Here is a 23,395-nt window from a genome sequence, read left to right as displayed (position 1 = left end):
GTTTTTGATACTTCATATTCTGTGTGCTGGTCAGTTCACAGCAGTGATAGAAATTAATCTGTTCCAATAAGTTTAAATTGATTTTTACATTTTATGGGCATTTTTACCTTTATAAAGCCTTTTTTTCTAAAAGTGTGCATCATCTTTTGAGTCAAATTCTTACATTTAATCAGTCAATTAGAATAAAAGACATTTGGGCTGTTACCAAACAAATGATATCAGTATCAAAATTCATCTTTGCAATGCAGAGGAAACACAGAAGCTGCATGGGATGAATTTCCCACACAGAGGGACATGAATGCATTTAACCTGCAGTTACAAATGCATAAATAATATTTTGTTATTTTAAACATAAAACATTGAATACTGATATTTCAAATCATTTTAAAAACTAAAAAACCACCAGCACGTGGCAGCAAGTCACTGAAGTGAGTCATTTTGATTGAACCGGATCATTTAAACGGCTGATTCATTCAGGAACGAAACGCCGTCAAGTTGCACAGAGACGCAAAACAGCGCTGTGGCTGTGTTTGGAATTTTTTGTTGGCAAAATAAAACAAAAACAGGCAATATAATGTCAAAAACGCAAGTCTCATAATATTACCTTCTTGTTTATTGAACTGTTGAATAAAATCACATTTGTAATCATGCTGATTTTAGAGGTGAAAACTGGCACTCTTTGTGTGATATTGACTAACTTTCTTTCTGTGGTATTTTTATGCACAATGGCGTTTAGTCTTTCACAAAACATAGCTAACGTAGGGACATTATAACTAGCCACCATATTGATTTACGGTCTTAAATATGTCCAGCTATTTTTTTTTTTTTTTAAAGTCTGGTCCCTGTTTTTATACAGTCTTATGGTCTGGTCCAGCGTTTATCGGGTTGTACGTCAGTAATAATGGTCCGTGGGGAAACATTGTGTTCTGTGTGTAGTTACAGTAAATGGACTAAACGAAGCCTCTATTCGAGTTACTCAAGGTATTCGAGGAATCGTTTCAGCCCTAAGTGACACAGTAAAAAATAGATGTCATTAAGCTTCTGGACATAAAATGTTTAGTTTTTGAACATACTGTGAAGGTGTATATGCTGGTGCATTCTCAAAGTGGCCTTGTATTTATTTTGCAGGAGGATTCAATGTTAGTTCTGTTAGGTCGCCAGTTCGGCTTCTTTTTGGTGCTACCCAGTCCCCTGGTCGCATACGGCACACTACAGCATCCTCCTCAGATGATCAAGGCAGCAAAGAGTTGTCACTTAGGTCTGCAGTTTTTGAGGTAATATCCCTTTCAGTTTACAGTTAATTGAAATGTTGAAAGAGTATTGATTGTATAAATCCTGTCATCTATTTTGCATTAATGCGATACATTTATTTTGCAGAATCAAAATAAAACTCCACAGAAGTTAAGATCTGATCCAGTAGGATCTGCAGTTGGGTGCAAAACCCCTCGGTCCCCAAACCGGACAGTTGGAGAGAATGGGATGACCCTGCGAGGGAGCCCTTTTAGGTCACCTGCTGCGAAGAGTCTAGTGGTAGAGACACCCAAGAAAAGCCCACTCAAGGGGATACTCAAGACACCAATGAAAAACCTCTTGGATTGTGTTTCTCCTAATGGCGCTTGGCTGAGGAGCCCAAACGGTAGAACGCCAAAGAAGAATGTGACATGGTCTCCATCTCCACGGAAACGCCTGTCAGAAAACCCAATCAATGTGCCAGAGTCTCCGATGTTTACAAAAAGATGCTCACCAAGGCTGCTTACACCTGGCAAGAATAGCAGCCCAGAGGAAAGAAATGTTTTCAAAACACCTGACAAGGTGCCCCAAAGGAAATCCAAGGCATCTCCTGGAACGATGCCTAGGACACTTGAAATCCTTGGAAATGTTGATCCAGAAACATCTCAGTCCATTACGAGATCAGGAAAGATGAGGAGGACATTGAGCTTACTTTGCAAGATTACTGAAAAGTCTGGCGAATTTGCTTCCATTGATTCACAAGAAAATGATTCCGAGCCATTTTCTCTCTGTGCTTCACCATTAAAACCAAATATACAAACTCCCGTAAAAAGCCCCAGCTTAACACACAGGATGTGCACTCGCTCTGGTAGAACACCTTTAAAAGAGTCCTCGTCGCCTCCTAACAAGTCTCGAGACATTGCGGGATCCAGCCCTTTGCCTCATAAAGGTCTGTCTGCAGCAAAATTAAGTGCATCACCATCCTCTGGTCCTCCTAGATCACGTATCTACCATCAATGTAGTTCACCCACTAGTAATATAGGAGAATTCCCACAGGATAACAAAATGATTGGGCAAAACGAAATCAACCATGGAAAAGCAGAAGAGACGTCACCTTCAGACTCCCAGCAGTTTGATTGCTCTGAATTCAGCATTACCACAGATGATGAAAGCATTGATATATCTGAGGCCTCAGTGGTGAAGACCCAACTCACAGGGGGCATTAAGATGAACATCGCTTTCTCAAGGAAACCCTCTAGATCCTCTAAGGTTTTCGAATTTAAGGGAAAACAAGCCACCCCCGCCATTACCACGACGAGCCGAAGCTACGGCTTCCGTCAAACTCCAGACCGGCGCCAACGAGAAGCGGAAGCACGTCTTGGATACTCCTCGGGAACACCAAAGATCTACACCCCAAGAACAAGGCGAACTCCTGCATGTGGAAAGAAGTCCACTCCTCAACCACTTACTTATGAAGTGGAGATGGAGATGCAGGCGTCAGGCCTGCCTAAGCTAAAGTTAAGAAGGACCAATTCTTTCAATGCAGGTGAAGCACCTAGTAGTGCAAACAAGGGCGTGGCCTCGCATATTGTGCACCGTAACATGTCAAATGTGAAGGCACCACAAGTCGACAGCCCTCTTGCACAATGTTCTAGACATCCTGGCTGCATATCACCATCACTCTGCAGTCGAGGAACCCCTGCCAAAGGTACACCTGGGAAGGGTGTACAGACATACATATGTCAGTCGATCACTCCCACACATTATCCGGCAAGTAGCCAATCCCCATTGGCGTCCCCACTGACTCCGTCTCCTCAAAGCAGAGGATGGTCAACCCCAGAGAACCTCAATAGTTGGCCTCGTAAGAAAAGAGCTCGGATCGAGGCTTGCGGGAGCAAAGAGCAGGTCATCAAAGGGGTCCCACTCCTGGAAAAGCCTGGGGTGTTGGAGAACCCAGAACTTGAAGGTGTTTTCCGTATTCAAGGGGTGGAAGAACTCAAGGAGTCGCTGAGCACCCCAGTCAGTCAAAGAAAACTGGGTTTGAGATCAAGCCAGGTTATAGACCATCAGTGCTCACCGGAAGACATGGATTGGACTGAGACTGTGGTTCAAGACCGTGATGCTAGAGACCCTACGAAGTCTGAACAGTTTGCATGGATGGGCAGAAAAGGTACAGTAAAGCTTGTGTGCAATTCATAGCTTGTTCCTTGTTGTTTCTGTAACATGTTCGTAAACGTTGTGGCTTGAACCTCTTTCAGTTGACACCCCTAAAGTAAAGAAACCTGTGTCAGCCAGTGGAATCTTCGCTCTCACTCAGTCACCTCTGTTATACAAGAAATCAACTGCAATCAATGAAGCAACACAACTTAATGGTGAGACAATGAAAAGTGTATGTAGAGCTATAGGTCAGAGTAGATGCCTTAATTAGACATTTTCAGCATTATTTGCCTCAAATTAGACATGCATTTTCTTGTTGGAGCTCTGGTGTAGCACTTATTGCACATGCTTTGATACATTTAGCTTTGGTGCTCATGCAGATTGCAAAAGATGTTTTCTGATCTCAACGCTCATGTTTCCTCTAATAGTCATCTAAATAAAAGCAGCAAAATTACCAAAAATAAAAAAAGTGACTGAGGAAAATATCAGATCAGGTTTTGTTCATTTTAAGTGTTTGTTAATAATAACAATTTATACTTTCTCCCAGCAGGATCAAAGTCTGAGCTGGATATCTCTCCTCTTTGCCAGTCAAGAAGGCGAAGGACACCTAGTAGGACATACAGCCGAAAGAAACTTCTAGACTAAGTCTGTCATTACAAAAAGTACTTTTGGTTGCCTTGTCTTGCACAGTTGCTTTTAGAATAACAAAAACTTTTTATAATTGTTTTATTCTCTGTTTTAGCTAACTTTATTCTCATTTGCTTGTATAATAATGCATTACCCAATATTGTATATTTTGTATTATACAAATGCTACACTGTATGTCATATGGCATCAGTTAAGTACAGCATAGCAAGTTTTAACTGGTCTGAACATTTATTGTAAAAAATAAGGTGGAAACATTGTCTAATGAAATCAAGCTTTAATTGCTCTTGTTTGTTAGTGATTTATTTATGTGTGCTGCTTGTTCTGTGGATTTTATTGAAGCATGTGTTTCTTAACAGTTTGGCAGCTCGCTCACGACATCTTTGTCAATGTGAAATAAATGTAAACAGATTATTTTAATAAAGACTGTTGTTCTTCAACCTACGCATGCCACTTGAATCAATGATGGTATTTTTGTAAAATATCTACACACTTAATAGCCAGCTTAAAAAGCAAGGTGAAATGTTTCACATAGAAGGGGTTATTAGTCGTGATGTTAGTATCTCAGTTGTGGTTCTTCGGGTAGGTTTAAAACTATGGGTTAACTACTGCTAAATAAACTAAACCAGTTGATGCCAAAACCAAATGTGGTACCTCAGAGTTTTCTTGCCTGATTACGAGTTGCATAGACCTGCGACTGCCAAGAATGTAACCGTTTTTTGCTGTGATTTGCCGTCTAGACAAGTCAATGCTAGTTGCCAAAATTCAGAGCATGTCTGCAGATTTTAGCTTCATATTATGATTTCATCCAGTCGGAGGATATTTAACATGTTTGATATTTTGATCTGATTTTAGAACACATTTTCATTTGTCATGCGTCTCCTAGTTTCTCTGCGAATTTGTTGATCAGGGGTGCATTTCCCAAAAGCATAGTTGGCATACTATGGTCATTAGTTCCATTGAATTACTCTATTGGTAACGACGGAACTTGCAACCATAGTTGCTTTTGGGAAACACACCCCAGAACGACTTGAAAATTTGGTAGTGTGTGATCCTCAGTTGTTTTGTGTTTGATGCCCAGGTATTCTAACCATTTATGTATTCGACACATATGATGCCATTTTAAAGTTGCGTATTCCAATTTTGAAGCTAGTGGCATTTGGCCTCTCTTAGAAGAATCAGTTTCTCATGTGCTTTTGTGAGTCGATGTGTAAACTGCACCATCTAGTGCATTACTAGAGCACCATGTGGATCTGTTTCCAGTTCCATTTTATTGAAGTACAATACCATGAAAACCTGCTTTAGAGAAATATGCCTGGCATTTTTTGACTGTTAAGATTTGACTTCCTGATAAATCGAACTGATAAAGTGAACAAAAGTGATTTACAAAAGAGCATCATTTGAAATAGGATCACATCATGTAACAACAGCTCTACAACCTGAGGAACATCCTGGAAAAACTGCTGAAAATGTTCCATCAGTCTTTAGATGCTTATCTATAGCTTCTGCAGTTTTTTTTTTATAATTCTGGAACAAATACATCAACAAGAGATCAGTCACTAATGTTCTTAAAGCAGTGAGACATAAGGATGAGGTCAATCTTTGGTTAAAACAAACCAATGGCTGAAGGTATTTTGTTCATAGTGGTACAAGATTCACAGTTCTCTTGAATGTAACTGCATATCTACAAGTTCAATGTGGCTGTCACATGCAATCATTGTAATAAACTTTATGTAAAAGAGAAAAAAAAGGTTCAAACCCGCATGATTGTAGGTTTAGTGGGCCTTTTATTTAACAATCCTTCCAAACGTAAAAAAAAAAAAAAAAAAGGTACAAAAAAGGAAAAATAATTCATCATATCCCCCTTTTCCATGAGAAAGAAACATGTAGAATTGGTCTCAAAAGTGCATCTCTCCAAGGTACAGTGTAGGGAAAACAATCTCAATTTGACAGATCTGTACCTCTTTCACTTATCTAAAAATCACACATAATCTGGCCGTCACAGCCTTCCACAGCGTTCCCAGAGCAGCAGGCCCAAGAGAGGGCTGACATTGTGACGTGGGTCAGAGCACTCGCTTCACTAAAGATTGGAATATAATTTAAGTCTCCTGCAAAAATTCTCTCCTTGCTTGTTGGGCTGTGATTGTTTATAACTCAGATTTCTTCTTCTTTGATTTCTTCTCGTCCTCTTGCACCACCACGGTGTTTGTGGCCTCTCTTTTCAGGTAGGAAATAAAGTCGCTGACTTCACGACCTCCCTGATGGTCAAACAAGACTGATTACATTCACGTTTCTTGGTAGAATGAACACTGAAGTTTAGATTTTTAAAGATTCAATAAAAGGACTAGGTGTTACAGTCCCTAGTGTTACACCGATACTGATTCCCTGGTGAGTTCTTGAAGAAAAATGGCTGCTATAAGTAAAAAATGTTTATATTTTTTATAAAAAAATAAAATCGGAACACAAACCTCATATTTCTTTGGATTTTGTTTCTGACCAGCAGGGGAGAAATAGATTGTGGGGAATCTGAAAGCGAAAGGTTCAGGTTGTGAGTAAACCAATTAGCAACAAATCAAACAATAACTTGTACGCCAGAGAAAAAGCACTAGCATAATTTTGGCGGGAAAAAGATGGATAGTCTCTACATACCCTCTAACTTCATATGAAGAAGGGACATCATTAGCAGTGGCATCCATCTTTGCGATGACAATGTTTGGATCGTCAGAAAGCTGTAAAATAAAGATAATATTTAAGAAATTACCATTCAGGTAAATATTTTATAGTGAACAATACAACATCAAGCTCTAAAAACGTACCTTCTCTCCGAGTTCTTTGTATTTAGGCTCCAGGCTCTTGCAGTGTCCACACCAGGGAGCGTAAAACTCAATGAGAACGTCTTTGCTCTCATCATTTACAATTGAGTCAAAGTTCTCAGCCACAACAACCTGGAATAATAAGGACAAAGTTCCAGGTTATGTGAACTAGAATTTAAAATACATATATTTATGAAAACAAATGTATGAAAAGATATATGCAGAAACAAAATAGCCTGACGCACCTTCACAGGGCCATCGTTGTTCTCAGGAATAGGCTCTGATTTGAGATAACGCTTCAGGTTTCCATCAAAATAATCCTGCAGGAACTTTTCCAAGGCCTTTCCATCGCGACTGCAGACAAACAAGGATTGATTTTTTTTTTGCTGCTTAAAACAAGGTCCTTTGTTAAAGGGAGAAAAAAAACAACTTACGAGAACTCCTCCTTCATGACGTATTTGTCTCCCTTGGCAGTACGGATGCCGACAAGAGGCAGCTCTCCACTGCTGCCGTCCAGACCCAGCTCAGACACGTCATGGTTAAAGCTGTTCTTATTGGCCACAGCGAAGCTGAGCTTCTTCCCCTGATCCAGGAAGCTCTTGGCCACCTTCATTACCCTGGAGAGACACACACAAGGACAAGAAGAGTCTGATCTCAGATCACCATTTAAACACACTGCTTCGTTGAAAAGTAATATTCTATAAATTCATTTTCTTTTCAACATAAAGACAAAAAATACTTCCATAAAGGGAAAAATTTACATCCACTATAAAAAAAAATTCTTAGATTTTTTTTAAATGTAGTATTTTGCAACTTTTCCGAAGTGGGCATATATGATTACATGCATATAAAACACATACATACACATACAGTGTGTGTGTATATATATATTGTTGTCTGAATATCTGAACTTATTTGACAGATTCATTGTATGTATATATAAATAAATATATATATATATATATATAAATAAAACCTTGCAACTTCCATATTTCCATAGTACTTGAAATCTACTGAAAATAAATGCCACTTCTATATACATAAATTTAACTGTCCCTGAACAAACAAATTCACAAAATAGTTCTACCTGTTCCTCCAGTAGTTTGAACCCTTGGGGTTCTTCTCATAATCCACATCATAGTAGGCCACCAACAAGTCTTTGCCTTTCAGCTGGTCTTTGTTGTCATCATTCATGTGGGGACAGATGCCAAAACTGTCATATGGGGGAAAATATTTAATATTACATATTCAACCACCAAACCACACATCAGATAAACTAATAGTAAACAGAATGCAGATATTAGCAACTGAGTGCCCTATTTCACTCATTTTAACAGTGATCATAAGCTAAAACATACATGTTATCCTGAATGAACTTCTTGATCTTTGCACTTGTGAATTTGTCCTCAGTGAATTTCACACTGCCGTCTTCAAATTTGTTGCTGAGATGAGGTGGTCGGAACAAAATAATGCCCCTGCAACACGCATTAAAAAAAAAAGAATATTAGAAACAGAATGAATTTCTCTGCAAAACTGAAACCAAAATCACTAGGAACAGAAAAATGCCACATACTCTCCATCAACATCATGCTTCTTCAATAAGTCCTCTACGTTAGTGTAGGCGAAACGGTAGGACTCTCTTAAAGCGCTGGCAGCCTTCAGGAACTCTCCCTGAGCAGCACTTCCTCCATCAGCGAAGAATCCTGGACACACGGATAACAATTACATATAATATAGTCAAGAGCACTGATGCAAAAAAAAGTAATACAGTACAATCAGGTCTAATGTGAGACAGTAAACATTACTGTACAATACCATCACTTACCCACAACACTGGCATCACGGTGCCCAATGAACTTCTGAAATTCAGCCTCACTTTTGAGCTCCACCGAGGATGGACCTGCCTGCTTCTTCAGGTGGCTAACAATTCCATCTGTTGGATTAAAGAAGATACAGAAGGCATTAATATCTCATAAAGAAACTACATATGGCATCACACAAGATACAAGAACACACCTGCTGTCCTGGGACCGTCGTAGCTACCAGAATCCTCTCCGTCTCTGAAAATCTTCAGGGTTGGGTATCCGCTCACGCCATATTTGCCGCACACGTTGGAACTGGCGGTACAGTCCACCTAGATCATATTAGAGAAGAACATTAAGAGCATTCCTCCACCAGACCCAAGTCAACCCTTGTGAAAAGAGAGTACACTACAGTATACTTTTAGCATACGCAAATAATAAAAGAATATTCTGTGCGAGTATAAGTGTGAAATGAATGCAATGTTTTTGGTGACTTTTGCATGATATTTGCAATTAAAGGGACAGTTCACCCAAAAAAAAAGTTACTCACCCTAAAGTTGTTGGTTACCAAACAGTTGCTGGTAGCCTTTGACTTCAATAGAATTTTTCCCCATACGATGGAAGTCAATAGATACCAGCAGTTGTTTGGTAACAACTTTTGGGAGAGTAGATGACAGAATTTTCATTTTGGGGGTGAAGTTATATTGTGGCATTACTAAAAAGAGCATTTAAAAAAAAAGAAAAAAAAGTGAACTTAAATTTAAGAAACGTTATCTTTCTTTAAATACACTTAAGTGTTTTTTAAATTTATTTTTTTATATTATGTTATCTGTACACTACAAGTGCACATTACGTACAATTAAGTGCACTCTGAAAAATATGAAAGTCTATAATGAGACTACGTAAAATGATTTCCAGGTAAATTTGCAGGGTTTGATAATACCTTAGCAAGTGGGACGATGCCTTTTAGTCGAGTGGCAGCTGCCTCATACTCTGGAGCAAGATGTTTGCAATGGCCACACCTAAAAGTGAAGATGACACATGAGGTTTATTACTTTGCAAAGTTGGTCTACTATACACTCATGACAGATTGGTGGATTTCTGACTTTTATTCGAACTAGAATATCCTTATAACAACAACAAAAAAGAAAATATGAAGCTCAGTAAATGCCAATATTTGCTTTTGTTTTAGGTAAATTACCCCTGAACTACCTATAAAACCTGAGGCACGGTAAGTCATTTTGATCAATTAGTCTGAAGTTAGTCAGTAACGCTGAACTACGCAATAATGCGTCATCCAATCACACACGGCCAGCGAAACTTCATCGACCAATTAAAACGTTACAACGGAGGGCCGCCGAACCTCCAAGTATAGGTCTCTGCAGGAAAGTAATGGGCGTTACCAGATCGGTGGGCGACAGCAAAACAGAGGGGCGTTTTCGACCATGTTACCTGATTGGCTGCAGTCATAGTGACGGGTCAGTTTAGGGGTGGGGTTAGGTAAGGGGGATCATTTTCATTGCATCATTTAGAAACACCCACAGTCAGAAACGCCCATTTTTGCTCTGCAGAGAGACCTCAATCTCCGAACCTCCAAACATCCTTGTTACCGCCCTCATCAGCGATTTCTATCTGATAAACGTTCTATAGCCGCGACTTAAGACAAACATTAAATCTGTTTCGACACACTTTGAGGTTTAATTCTGTAAACCTGCAAATTGCTCTAAAAATCCAATTTCACAGAGAACAAACAACTAATGTTGGCCTTCATGTGCAGAGTGCAAGTTCTTAAAGAGACAGTTGACCTAAAAATAAGAATTCATCATCAGTTACTCAATCTCATGTGGACTCAAACCTGTACGACTTTCTTTCGCCTCACAGAACACATTATGAGACGTTATGCATAATGTGAGCGACTGACAGGCAACTAATCCACTAACGTTACATAGCATTAGCAAATAAGAGGAAAAGCTACAAACAGGAAGTGACTGATATAATTAGTTTCCTCCACAACTATGGAGTTGCATGGATTCATTCTGATCCCAGCGAGCGTTTAAAAGTCTTTTTCACTCCATATACATTTCTCAGATTCCTTATTAGCATCTCACAACCTTGCATACAGTACTTCTAACTTGACTAAAAAAGCAGCTAGTGCAGTTACTTTGGCTTTAGCAAACTAGCTTTGTAGTGTTATTCAAAGCCCCTATTATGCACGCAGTTCCATAATACTACATTATATGATTGGTATCTAGAAAAAACCTTAATAATTACATTTATAATTATTAATAATTATCTAGAGTAAGCGCTAATGCACCAAATGTTTTAATGTACAGATTTTCTAAATTGCATGAAGAAAAGATAGTTTAAAAGCCAGAATCGTCATACACTCACCAGGGTGCGAAGAACTCCACCAGAATAAGGTCATGATCTCCGATTTTGCTATCAAAATCATCATCTGTGTACTCCAGCACATCACTCGCACGCGCGGCCGCTGCAAAAGCAGCGATAAACAGCACACCCAGCATCATTTCAAACCCTTTTCAGTGCAAACGTGAAGGAAATGATTAATTTCCCGGTAGCCCTCAATTAATTGCTTCTTTTTGAGGTGTTGTTGCGAAAGGAAGGAGTGTTCAAAAGAAAGGCCCGCTGGATCTGGCACCCTGTACTTAATGAAAGAGAAAGCGCAGACGGACGCACGGATGTGCAAACCGGAGCTCTTCAAAGTAACCAAAGTGTGGCATCTCACTATTGGATTTTCAGCAGCGTCATGCCGTTGCAATCAGCCAATCAGAACTCGGGAAACACACACTTCCGGTGGGGAATTCATCTTTGCAGTTTGCACATTACAAGGAAAAATAGTTGGCTTTGTTAGTTGTTAAAGTGTACTATGTCCAAACTGTACAACTCAGAAGATTCTAGGTCACTTATCAAATTATCAAATTTGTGAAATGAACTCCAAGAAATGACCATGAACTCCTTGATGTCAGACATGCCATGTGGATCATTCTCAAATCAACAATTTATTTTTTTATTTTAAAAAACTCTAATAAAATGCTTTTAATAAAATTTGATTAGTGCTCTCATAATTCACAATAATTATTCAGCAATTATGCTAGGCTATGTGTATTTTTTCCCAGCTATTTACAATCAGAACTAGCAATGATACATTCGTGAATGAATCACTGTTCATCTAATAGAGCAATTCAGTTCGATTCATTCGATTCACTCACACTGAATCGTTTGCAGCGGTTTCTCATACTCAAAAATAGTAAGGGGACACTTAAAAAACAGAAGAAAATCATTGTGTTTAAATATTTTTATTGGGGAATCCAACATTCCAATACACATTGTGACATACATCTTATGGAAGAAACCCACTGAAGGGAACAAAATTAATTATCTCTTTATTGTGTGTGAAGCTTCTGAACAACTTTGCAGGTAAAGACAATTATATCCATACCCATAACAAGATCTAAATAGTTTTTTTTATTATTATTAATTATTCCTTGTCTCTTGTCTTTGAGTATTTATTTATTTAATTTGGACAGGTATGTAGCCTAAGCAAGTAACCAATGTTACTTTATTTCAGTGTTACAATATTATTTAAATGGAAAATCTCAGCGAGATAAGAAAGATATACTTAGAATGAGTCCTTCTGCCCTCTACAGGGTATATTGGTCACTGAACGCAACCAAGTCACCTCAGTTTGCCAATTTATATTTGAGTAATATCGACCAGCCCGCAATAAATAAATAAATAGATAAATAAATAAACAAACAAACACATAAATAAATGGGTCACTAAAGCGATAACATTCACATCCTTTGACCGTTAAATGTTGTTTGACGTCATGCTCGCTACAAATTAGTGGGTTGAATTTAGTTGTACATTTTGCCACCCATTTACAATGAGCAGTGTCATTAAAGGTCAGGAAAATAAAACCTGTGAGTCAAACCAACATGAGGACAACATTTCCAGTGAGGAAACCCTTTCTCCGAGAGCGCAGATTATTCGATCAAAACTCATCAACATGGCAGATCTCTGCGATCTTCTCCCAGAGCGCGAGGAGCACAAAGACAAACCACAACACAGCGTCAAGGATGTGACTGGTATGTAATACAAATCATGTTTTAAGTGTTATTAAATTGCAATGTGCTGCTGACTGAAGCTATATTAGTACGTTTTAATATATATTAGAGTATAAATATATTTGTAGTGATGGCGAAGTGAAGCGTTCTGAACCAGCGAAGCTTTCAACACAATTGTGTCGGAAAAAGGTTCATAACTCGAAGCTTTTTAAAACGGTTTATGCTGTGGCCATCTAGTGGTCATAAAAATAAATAACACCTTCCAAAGTGTTATCAATTACAGCCAGTGGTTTCACATCTGGTTCTACAACTGATTCTTTGTTTTATTATATTTTATATGAATAATGGTCATTGTCAAAGTCATTCATTTGTGTCGGTGTACTGGCACTAAACATAAGTAAAATAAATAAAACATAAATTCATAAATTACATCTATGATCTCTGCCTCAGTCCTTAGACTGTTATTTCATGGCCAAAGTTCATTTTTGAGCTCAATATATAAATTACGATAAATAAATAAAACAATGCTAACACATTATAATGTAATATAATGTAAAGGAAACTGTGCTGAGGTTCGCTTCGTTTGAACCAGACACTGAAGCAGTCACGTGGTTTTCACTTCTTTTTTTTTGTTAAATAAACAAAATCACTGGTAAATAAAACACACCTTAGTATCGATATTTATTGTTTGAGTATCGATACTTTCGATACTTGCATCAGTATCGATATATCGATATTTCGGATCGATACGCCCATCCCTAGCTTCAATGTGAAATGTCTTGTTTCGAAGCTTAGAAGCTTCGGTGTTGAACGTAACATCACTATATATTTGCCCTCAGGTAACAAGGTTTTACGGTTTAAACTGACATTGTGTGTGCTTCTTCAAATTTAGAGAATTACTTCTATTTTTACAGATTACTACTATTTAATTATCAGTTGTGAACTGTAAGACATAATGGTAACAGGGTTCACAAGTTAGAATAAGTTAACATAAAAAAATGATAAAAATGAGTGCACTTAAAAGAGTTCACTTCCTAAGGGGATGATGATGTCATGATAATGACAAGTTGCCATTATGACAAGCTGATAAATATGGTAACAGGGTTCACTTTCAAGGGGTATTACAATATCAGCTGGAAAGAACAAAGAAAATAATGATTAAAAAATGTTTTCTGCATATTTGTGTCTTAGATCTGGAGCGATACACCAGTCTGGAGAATGAATATAATCACTTGGTGAGGTTTGAAATCAGTCGCCACAGAAAAGACAGCATTACCCTGGAGCAACGCAGACTGAACCGTGTGCTGAACCGCCATTCCAGATATCCTCCTCTGAATATGTTTGCACACTGGATCTTAGAGAGTATCCTTTTATACATAAGAAATCTTGTGTTCCAAAAAAAAAGCAAGTTCAAGGCAGCACAGTTTTTAAATTCGAGACTGTCTGAAAGTGTACTCTCCTTAACGTAAATATATTAGGTAGTCTGTTTAAAGCTCTCATGCTTGTCCTTGTCATTTTGAATGTTTCTTTACTATCAGTAGAAGCAGGTGAGAGGTCATTAGCTCACGATTTTTAAGTTGGTCCGTGTTATAGGTTAAAGAAGAAGACCAATATGTAAATCACTCATGAGCAATCTCTGTTTGCGTATTCAGAGTTTCATGACTATAAGGATCCAAGCATAGACATCCTTTTGGTGGTTCTACAACTACTGAACTGGTCTATACTACAAGTTTACGTTTTAGAAATCATCCTGAAGTGGCTGGACGATTTCTGGCTGTTTTGGAAAAGTCCATGGAACGTCTTTGATTTTGCTGTGACTCTGATGGTATGAATGCTTAAAAATGAAGCGATATTAATTTAATTTGAGCTTTGTCTTCTTTAGTCTGGGTTACAGTGAGACACTTACAGTGGAAGTGAATTGGGTTGATTTGTAATCCGTAAAATACTCAATAAAAGCTATACTTGTGTTTCAATAGTATAGCCACAAGACGCAAACAAGTATCTGTGTTAGTGTAATTTTTTGCATGAAAAATTGCTTACTATTATCTTTGTAAAGTTATAGGAAAGTTCCACCGTTTGCAACACTGTCAAACATTAACCCTCCTGTCCTATAGCTTTAAAAAACTATACGCACATTCTCTGGTTAATTTTGACCCACTGAAACGTGAGCTTATGAAACAGTCATAACCTAATATTTTTCAACTAAAACCATATCTGATCAGTAACATCTTATTAGTTATTTATTGTGCAAAAATGTCAAAGTTTTGAATGTTACCTTGTTTATTGTTATTTACTACGTTTACCTACTTTTCATTAATTAAAAAAAAAAGAGAAATTCTTTGACATTTTAAATTTGACAAGAATTACAGCAAAACCTCTGTGATGTGGGAAAAATTTTTTTCAATATTCATTGAAATTTTATTTCAATATATCATTATATGAAATTTATAAGAAAAAATAAAATGATAATTACCAGAATTAACTCCGTTAATGACTAATGACTTGTAATTTCAACTTGTAAATCATGCTACTCAAAAACAGTCCAAGTTTTCAAACAAAATATTTTAATTAGTTAATTAATTGATTAATTTTACTTTAATAAACTTTCACTTGAAAAAGATGCTCACCATCTGAATCTGCAATGCTTCATCAATAGGGTGGCAGCAGAGTGAAATGTAGACGTCTCCTCTTTTTTTGTTTTCAAATTTAGACTGTTTGACTCTCCACCCTTTTGGGCTGTAGTTCATTAGATATAGTTTATTTGTTATGTCAGTTACATCTTTGTGCATGCATATTCAAATTTACCAAAAAAATTCAATCCTAAAAGTGCATGTGAGATACAGGTAAGAGGCTAAATGTATCAAACAAATCTAAGTAAAAGATGTAAAAAAAAAAAAAATCACGTGTAAAACCACAGTTCACTGAAAGGTGTATGGTGTAGTTTAAAGGAACACTCCACTATTTTTGAAAATAGGCTCATTTTCCAACTTCCCTAGAGTTAAACAGTTGAGTTTTACCGTTTTCGAATCCATTCAGCCGATCTCCGGGTCTGGCGGTAGCACTTTTAGCTGTAGCTTAGCATAGATCATTGAATCTGATTAGACCGTTAGCATCTTGCTGATGAGAAACAAGAGATGTTGTTTTTTTATCAATCAAACTGTAATCAAGTGCTATCAATTGAAGTACATGTGGTCAACAACTTGACAACATGACACCCCATGTAACATTTTTTTTCTGTTAGCCTGTTCTTCCAGCGATTGTCCCCGAGACCTTCAGAGGTGCGTTAATATCGCAAAAATTTTTGAAACTTCTCGTCCAGTTTCGCGTCCTCCGATGTTTGAAGATTGTTTCCAGATTCCAGGATATTCGTCTTATGTTGCAGATAATCTACCATGCATGTGGGGTATGCAATTATCCATAAGCCTGTACTGTGTAAGAAACAATGTTTCATTAAAACTAACAATGCTAACTACTTTCAACAGACCGTGAAGTTGATATTTCCAGTGTTGGTAATGAGCTTTTTAGTTTTTGCTGTGTTTGGAGTAGTTCTGTTCGAAAAATACACCGACTCCAACGTTGAAGGTCTGCTCTACAAGAAGGATTTCAAGTGAGGGCATTTTCATTGTGAAAACTTGAACAGTTTATGAACAAGGTGTGGGTTGTTCTTAATGGATGTGCTTGTCTTCTTTTTTAGAGATTTATCCAGTGCGTTCATCACACTCTTCAGTATTTTTACCTTTGAGCACTGGCTTGATTTACTAAAAGACATTCAGAGAGTTCCAGAGCTAAACCATCAACTCTGTGGATTGTTCATTATGGTGTGGTTTGTTTTTGGAGCCTTGATGACCTGTGTTTTTATGACCCTTATAAGTAAGTATTCTTACAATATATAAAGAAATATTGATTGTTCTAAACCCAGTGATTTTCTTTATTGCATGATACACAAAATTACACCCAGAACAAGGTGAAAATAATTAATTGTGTTTTAGTGCCTTTCTGGGTATATTTCTTCCCAAAAATGTTTTCCTCTATAAAAAAATTCTAACACAAAAAAAAGGTTGTCCAGAAGCCCTACCGACCCTAAACTTTTGAATGGTAGTGCATGTATATTCTTAACTGTAACATTTCATCTGTTTCCTTCATTTCCACAGTTGATGACTTTCAGGAAATTCGTAACAATCTCTCCAAAGAGGTGCAACAATTGCAAATCCTGCGCAGAGCAGAGATGTTCAAAGCAAGTCATATGGGGTAGGTGAACAAATAATATGTTTTGATTTACTAGATGCATGTAGTTTATGTTGGCTTGTTAAACATATTAAAACAGGGGTGGGCAATATACCGGAAGACACAATTAACTGGTAGAAATTTGTCAACCGGTAGAGATTTTGGACTATTGTTTCTATCACGGTTACACACTCACGTGACATCGCTGTGCACCGTGGTCACGAAAACTTTTCGTTTGCATGCGTTTTCAAGCATTGCGGTTTAAAAACAAGTGATTTTAAGCCGTTGAAATGCAACGAGCAGCGAAAGAGAACTCATTTCTCTATATGCACGCACTTTATAGGCCTTGGATGGTTAAATACACACACTTGTATATGTCAAAATGCCCATCTTTGTAAGAATAAAAGAGAGAAATCTCTCACTGCTCTTGACTAAATCACTTTTGTAACTTTCATAAGAAGAAATATGTTTAATTTACACAGCATTATTTTTATACATTTGATTACTTTATATAGTGTACGTATTTCTTATTTATTTGTTCTACTGTAGTTATTTGTCCTATTGCTTGTAATTAGCTTCTTATTCTTATTTAATTGCTTACTGTTTACTTATCTTCAGTGAGCTTGAATTTTGTTTTGTTTTTAAATTTAGGCTAGTATTCGTTTTTTGTAATATTGACACTGGTGTCAAGAATTATGAAATTTCTATGTTATCAAAATTTTTGATATCATAAAGACCTTATTTAAAGCAAAAATAACTTTATTGTAGTATATATCGTTATCGTGAAATAAAATGACTCGTATGGTGATATAAGATTTTGGTCATATCGCCCACCGCTATGTTAAAACATTCAATTTGTGATTTCAGGGCGATAAGCCAAACAAACCAACTGAAGGACCACAAACCTGTCAAAGATGAGGAAGAACAACCAAGTCCAAATGTTAATTTGGACGGCCATACCTCGAGACATGAGCTGGAGTGGGACATGGGTCTGGAAGCGTTTATTCAGGCTGCTGAGTTTCAGGACGACTGTGAGACAGAGTGCTGGCGTGAAGACAATCTCCACAGGTACTTCGAGCTGATGGAAAAGCTCCAGCGCAACCTAGAGGAGATGGACCGGCTCCAGGATATATTCGGTGGGTATGAACACCAAGCGTTTTCATGATAAGCGAATTGCAACGGCAACATTATATTTGATCTAGTCTGGATAGAGTATTTTCATACAATCATACAATGCTGCAAAATATTTAACCCCCTTTGCGATTTCCTCTTTTTACTTAGTCATAATTTAATTTAATATAACAAAAGTCATTAGTTACTTTTTATCTGTTGTGACAGTTCAGGCTTTCCTTAACCTGCATGAATGCTGAGAAAAGTAAGAAGAATGCATCAGCAAACCAACTCTGTGACTTCTGTTCTCCGTCACAAACACTGGATGGGGGACTTAGATGTTTTTTTTTCACACAGTTTACACTCATTTCTAAAATGTATATAGTTTAAATACTTTCTAAAATGACATCAGTAGACATTAGTAACATTTGTATTGGTAAGATAATAAACCTTTTCATCTTTATGATATATTGTAATGATACCTGCTTGTTGGCAATTGACTGTTTTTAATGAATTCTATTAAATCTATCAATCTGTCTGTCTGACTAAATTTTTAATTTACGTTTTCTAACATAATGCGATGTGCAAGCCTTGTGACTTCACCTCAGATTCTACCCAATTAGCAAAAGTGACTTTGAGCATTGAACTCTCAAAAGCCACCTTGGCATCGACGCCGAAAGTCTAGTGGGCAGTACGCCGATATATAACGCCGACTTTATTTTACATGGACTGGGTCGCTTCATGGGGGTGTCATTTTGAAATCACATGACCAGCTGGACTTGAACTTATGGAATCAATTAATCATGGCTGACTGCAAATAAAGCGTTTCTGCAATGCTTCATCCACACCACTAGGTGTCAGTACAAGACGACTCCCAGTGCAACATAAAAACATGACTGAGCACCTTTAATGTGAATTATTTCAGTGATAGTTTTGCTTTTCGCCTACTTCATGTAAAACAACAGAAAAATGTACAATAAAACACTCTCCGAGACCCTTCAGCAATTTATATCGTCAACGTTCAGCAAAAACATCTGTTTAATTCTCTGACACCTGAGGCAAATTTTGAAAATGGCTATTATAGTATTATTGCAACATAATCAAGTCAGTTACAATGTGACAAATCAATAGCGCCACATGAACACAATCATGATGTACGATACATTCACTCCTGTTTTATACTGGAGTGTGGTTTGTCTGGCGAAACATAGAGACATGCTTATGGATCAGTATCAGCGGAATATTGAAGGAGGAAGGAACACACAAGAGGGAGGAGTCAGGAGAAGGGAGGAGCTAAGCAAGACTGCCAGTCTATTTAAACTGGCTGATGGGGGCGGGGATTTTGACGTCTTGGCCTCTCTCCAGTTTCTTCTCGCATTCGATGAGATAGTTCACTCCATCTATCACAGTCTGAACCAGCTGGACCTGAGCACACATTGATAGAGACAAGAAGTTATGGTGAGGTAATTAAATTTTTTTAAAGAAACCGTTCACCCAAAAATGAAAATTCTATCATCATTTACTTACCACAATATATCGGTACCCATGGCCTGAAATGAGCACTCGCCAAATGCGAAATACGACTAAAAATCATCTTTGGCGAGTATTTGAAACACTGTTATTCTCCAGTTGGCCGGTAACTTTTTTAATTAATTTGAACAATGCCTGAAAACGCAATATGGTTTAGCGTGATTATGAAATCACAAAGACTGCATTGTAATTATACAAATATGCAATCTGATGTGCTGTGTGATGTGCTGTCATCTTTTCACAGTTCACAGTAAAAGATGCTTCTCACAAAAATCTATATACATTAAAATGATGAAATACTTTGCAGTTCAGTAATATTAGAGTGATATAGTGATATTTCTTTATTCTTTACTTTTTATAATTTGATTAAATAATAATAGAAATTAATAATAATTATAATAAATTGCAATCTGTTTTCCCAATTTTCCGCCTCTTTTTAATGAAATAATGCACATACAGATATTACATATAAATATAAAAATATTTACGGCCGGTCATTTTTCTCACGTCAATGGCCCTTGGCAGGTGTGTGTGTGTGTGTGTGTGTGTATTAAGCCTTCATCTCACACTCACTTTAAGGCACTATTAATTTGATAACACAGTTAAATGTAATCTCTCATAAAATAAATTTTTCATACTGTACATTATATAATGTTGTGATGCCTAAATTTACTTGTAACATTTAAAATGTTTTTGTTTTTTAGTGTTTTATTTTGAATTTATTTAGACAAAGTAGTGAAGAACTTGAATATCATTATCTATTTAAAAAAAAAAACTTAAATATATTTATTTATTTTTTACACCACTCACCTCTGATTGGCCCAGCCTGTCCAGATTGGAAATATCAAAAGTGTTTCCAACAGCTGCGGTGTCCACTCCTCCAGTCCCCCTTTTCTGGAGTCGCAGGTTATCCAGGATCTTAGGGAAACGAGGGTCCTGCAAGAAAAAGTGAACATAAATATTGAAATGCATTAATATTACCATGCATGTGACAAACAAGGTGCAAAATTGTTAACATGACATAAGTTTATAGTGTATTTCTAGAGCGAGGACCTTGCTGAGGCGAGGAAGAGTAACATGGACGCCAGCTCGTAGCCCTGTGCCCAGGTTTGACGGACAGGTGAGAATGTAACCCAGGCGCTCGTTCCACATGAATTCCCAACCCTTCTCCTGTATTAGTCTCTCAACCTGAGGGACAAAGAGAGAGTCTTGTGAGAAAGATAACAAGAGTGATCTGTTTTAACTAAGAACAATTAAAAAGCTGCTCAAAAATTAAACATACGACATATATTTATGATTCCCTTTTAGAATGAGCAACAGACTAAGACTGATCCATACACATAATTACACACAGATGCCCGTCTGGCAGGACAATGTGTTTACAACTGTATGTCCACAAAAGGGCATTGCTCTGAGCTGCAATAAACACAGCTGCAGCATCTCTGCTGGATAAATAATGGAGGCTTGTGCAGTTTTAACAGTGACCGAGAGCCACATACTACACAATACACATGTATGACCCTACCTCTTGGAGACCCCTGCAGAAACGCTCAAAGACCCTCTTCATGTTGCCCCCCTTCTCCATGGAGATCACACGAGTGTGGTCTTCCTCGTTGACCCAAACCAAGAAGGTTTTCTCATTGTTGTGCCTGGAATTGAAAGGCATCTCATTATTATCTTCTGCAGAAATATTGAGGCCAATGTCTTTGGCCTGTAAATATATGCATGTGACGACAACATTTTTTGGAAGAGATCTCCACCATGCGCATAAACAAAATAGTGGGTGACACTGAGATTTGAATATGACAGATTTGAATATTCGGTGAGAAGAGTCCTTATACTAACTGAAAGAACAATTACATTAACAATTTTTGAACTTATATTGCATTGCATAAATATGGAAATTGCACTGCATAAAAAATAAATGATTAATGACTTTTCATTCTTTTTAAAAGGCGACATGCCCGTACAGTATATTAAACGATAATATTGATTTTTTTTTTTAAAACATTAAATTCATTCCTATTTATAAAATACTACTGATAAAATGTAAAATGTGTATCTTTTGCTACACATTACCATATGAACAATATGATTTAATATAAAGGAAAGACTCATTTGGGAATTGGACTACACTGCTTGTGCTGTATGTTTTCGATTCAGTCAAAAGGATCGTCTCAGAGGCATTTGATCTGGAGTCTATTTTGGTTTGCACTGTACATTTCTTATTTTCTAACAACAACTGAGTCAGTCATTCATTGGAGAATCGGACTCCACTGATTGCACTGTATGTTTCTGATTCTGTAAAAAAGGACCGAATCATTAAAGTCATTTGTTTGGGAAGTGGACTCCACTGGCTGCATTGCATGTTTTGGATTCAGTAAAAAGGACCGATTCATTGAAGTCATATGCTTGGAAATCAGACTACACTGCTTGTGCTGTATGTTTTTTTTTTTTTGTCAAAAGGATCATCTCAGAGGCATTTGATCTGGAATTGGACTACAGTGGTTGCGCTGTATATTTCTGATTCTGTAAAAAAAAAAAAAAGGAACCGACTCATCGTCATTTGTATCTCGTCATTTGTATGAGAATCTGACTCCACCGGTTGAGCTGTATGTTTTTGATTCAGTAAAAAGGATTGATTTAGAGTCATTCATTCGGGAACTGGATGGCACTGACTGCACTGCATAGTTTTCATTTACTAAAACAACCAATTGATAAGAGTCATTCAGTTGGACTACAATAGTTGTGCTTTATGTTTCACGCTTGTTGCGTAATTTAATATGCCAATACATCCACATCGGCAAAATGGTTCTTTTATTTTTAAAATAAGAATCTGTTCTCATTTCCCAAACCTAGTTACCCTTGACCTTATTACATTTTAGTCTCACTTTTAGTCTCAAATGGCATCAGAAGTGCTTTGTTAGCTCGAAAACCATCAGGGTATTAAATCAAAGGTAATTTCCAAATTGAGTCTGGCAACACTGGCACACTTTCCCTTGCAGGCAGAAGGAAGAAGAGAAAAAAGAGGATGAATAATGCAGGAGATGTAAGTGAGCCATGGGTACACTCCGTGATCGATATCAAACCACAGCACATGGCTGCTTCAGACTATTTCTGGATGAAACGCAGTCCTGTCAGAGGACATCGTTCGCCATCAAACCACTCAACTCCTCACTGAGGTTAAACTCACCAGATGCCTCTTGCGTCGGGCCAGTCGCGAGCCATGCCTGCACATGTCAACAGGGGCGACACAGGCTTATCAAACAGGAAGTGATCCTATATAGCAAAATGAAAGGTCAGCATGAAAATTTATTGAGTTACATATCATCGCATTTGTGAATATACCCACATCAATGAGCTGCTGCTGCTCTTGTTCGTTCATCAGAGTGAGGCTGTAGTATTTTCCAGCCAGATCCCCTTTTAGGCCTGCCAAGGCATCAATCACGACCCTCTCCACCTCTCTGCGCTCAGCGCGGGTGCAGGCCGGGGGCAGACTCAGGCCTCGGATGCTCCTCCCTGTCCTGACTCGAGACGACAGCACGTACTTCTCATCGAATTGGCCTCCCCGTATCTGATGGGATGAAAATAAGATGAACATAATGGAAGTAACTTGAAACTGTAAGGCTTGTGTTTGTGGCCTGCCTTTCCAGTTAAAAAAATGTAAAAGAATGGCAAAATGTTGGCCCCAATAGCCCTGTGGCAGTTCGCAGATATATAGTGCTGTTGTGCTTCACACATCCCAAGTTCGAGTCCCGGCTCATGGACCTTTCCCGATCCCGCCCCCCTCTCTCTC

General features: G+C 37.7%; 4 protein-coding genes across 8 annotated transcripts in view; 2 read left to right on the top strand and 2 right to left on the bottom strand.

Annotated features, from left to right (window-relative positions):
- LOC107753599 (treslin-like) overlaps window positions 1-4,461 on the top strand; it is a 13,969-nt gene extending 9,508 nt beyond the window's left edge. Inside the window, exons 19-22 of one of the 2 annotated variants that reach the window (XM_016569801.1) lie at window positions 1,129-1,274; window positions 1,378-3,400; window positions 3,489-3,602; window positions 3,938-4,461. In XM_016569801.1, coding sequence (XP_016425287.1) covers window positions 1,129-1,274; window positions 1,378-3,400; window positions 3,489-3,602; window positions 3,938-4,032 — 2,378 coding nt within the window. In that variant the 3' untranslated portion in view covers window positions 4,033-4,461. Of the gene's footprint in view, window positions 1-1,128; window positions 1,275-1,377; window positions 3,401-3,488; window positions 3,603-3,934 lie in introns of both variants that reach the window. The other variant, XM_016569800.1, reaches the window with a different exon arrangement.
- A 1,341-nt stretch (window positions 4,462-5,802) lies between these two features.
- On the bottom strand, window positions 5,803-11,375 carry LOC107753598 (protein disulfide-isomerase A3-like). The gene is made up of 13 exons (XM_016569798.1): window positions 11,039-11,375; window positions 9,591-9,669; window positions 8,862-8,979; window positions 8,671-8,778; window positions 8,419-8,548; window positions 8,204-8,320; window positions 7,933-8,058; window positions 7,280-7,462; window positions 7,091-7,199; window positions 6,849-6,977; window positions 6,682-6,761; window positions 6,501-6,558; window positions 5,803-6,290 (listed from the first exon to the last, which is right to left on the bottom strand). Exons 1-13 carry the CDS (start codon window positions 11,173-11,175, stop codon window positions 6,180-6,182), a joined length of 1,485 nt encoding a protein of 494 aa, XP_016425284.1. The 5' UTR covers window positions 11,176-11,375; the 3' UTR covers window positions 5,803-6,179.
- Window positions 11,376-12,292: 917 nt separating this feature from the next.
- LOC107753595 (cation channel sperm-associated protein 2-like) lies at window positions 12,293-18,573 on the top strand. 3 transcript variants are annotated; one of them, XM_016569794.1, is made up of 10 exons: window positions 12,293-12,756; window positions 13,927-14,097; window positions 14,214-14,282; window positions 14,388-14,560; window positions 15,977-16,138; window positions 16,218-16,342; window positions 16,430-16,605; window positions 16,887-16,983; window positions 17,827-18,095; window positions 18,303-18,573. In XM_016569794.1, the coding sequence occupies exons 1-10, from the start codon at window positions 12,555-12,557 to the stop codon at window positions 18,311-18,313; spliced, it is 1,455 nt and encodes a 484-aa protein (XP_016425280.1). In that variant the 5' UTR covers window positions 12,293-12,554; the 3' UTR covers window positions 18,314-18,573. The 3 variants fall into 3 exon arrangements, with proteins under 3 accessions (XP_016425280.1, XP_016425279.1, XP_016425281.1); XM_016569793.1 differs by having other exon boundaries at window positions 18,298-18,573; XM_016569795.1 differs by lacking the exon at window positions 14,214-14,282 and having other exon boundaries at window positions 14,478-14,560; window positions 18,298-18,573.
- A 488-nt stretch (window positions 18,574-19,061) lies between these two features.
- LOC107753597 (creatine kinase U-type, mitochondrial-like) overlaps window positions 19,062-23,395 on the bottom strand; it is a 9,878-nt gene continuing 5,544 nt past the window's right edge. For both annotated transcript variants that reach the window (XM_016569797.1, XM_016569796.1), the window contains 4 exons: window positions 21,125-21,248; window positions 20,653-20,787; window positions 20,410-20,535; window positions 19,062-19,494 (listed from right to left, as the gene is read on the bottom strand). In XM_016569797.1, the coding sequence (XP_016425283.1) occupies window positions 19,381-19,494; window positions 20,410-20,535; window positions 20,653-20,787; window positions 21,125-21,248 (499 nt within the window). In that variant the 3' untranslated portion in view covers window positions 19,062-19,380. The remainder of the gene's footprint in view (window positions 19,495-20,409; window positions 20,536-20,652; window positions 20,788-21,124; window positions 21,249-23,395) is intronic.

This window comes from Sinocyclocheilus rhinocerous, unplaced genomic scaffold (genome assembly GCF_001515625.1).
Source record: "Sinocyclocheilus rhinocerous isolate Xijiao unplaced genomic scaffold, SAMN03320098_v1.1 scaffold200, whole genome shotgun sequence".
In the NCBI taxonomy this organism is placed as follows: Eukaryota; Metazoa; Chordata; class Actinopteri; order Cypriniformes; family Cyprinidae; genus Sinocyclocheilus; species Sinocyclocheilus rhinocerous.
The sequence above is the reverse complement of the archived record's forward strand: the minus strand, read 5'-3'. Positions and strand labels throughout refer to the sequence as shown.

Coding starts and splice junctions, on each gene's coding strand:
- LOC107753595 (XM_016569793.1), top strand. CDS start 12,555: ATGAGCAGTGTCATTAAAGGTCAGGAAAATAAAACCTGTGAGTCAAAC. Junction 14,098..14,213: donor TGCACACTGGATCTTAGAGA/GTATCCTTTTAT, acceptor TAAATATATTAG/GTAGTCTGTTTAAAGCTCTC. Junction 16,139..16,217: donor TAATCTACCATGCATGTGGG/GTATGCAATTAT, acceptor TACTTTCAACAG/ACCGTGAAGTTGATATTTCC.
- LOC107753598 (XM_016569798.1), bottom strand. CDS start 11,175: ATGATGCTGGGTGTGCTGTTTATCGCTGCTTTTGCAGCGGCCGCGCGT. Junction 8,549..8,670: donor CCGTGATGCCAGTGTTGTGG/GTAAGTGATGGT, acceptor CCGTGTGTCCAG/GATTCTTCGCTGATGGAGGA. Junction 8,059..8,203: donor AAGTTCATTCAGGATAACAT/GTATGTTTTAGC, acceptor CCCATATGACAG/TTTTGGCATCTGTCCCCACA.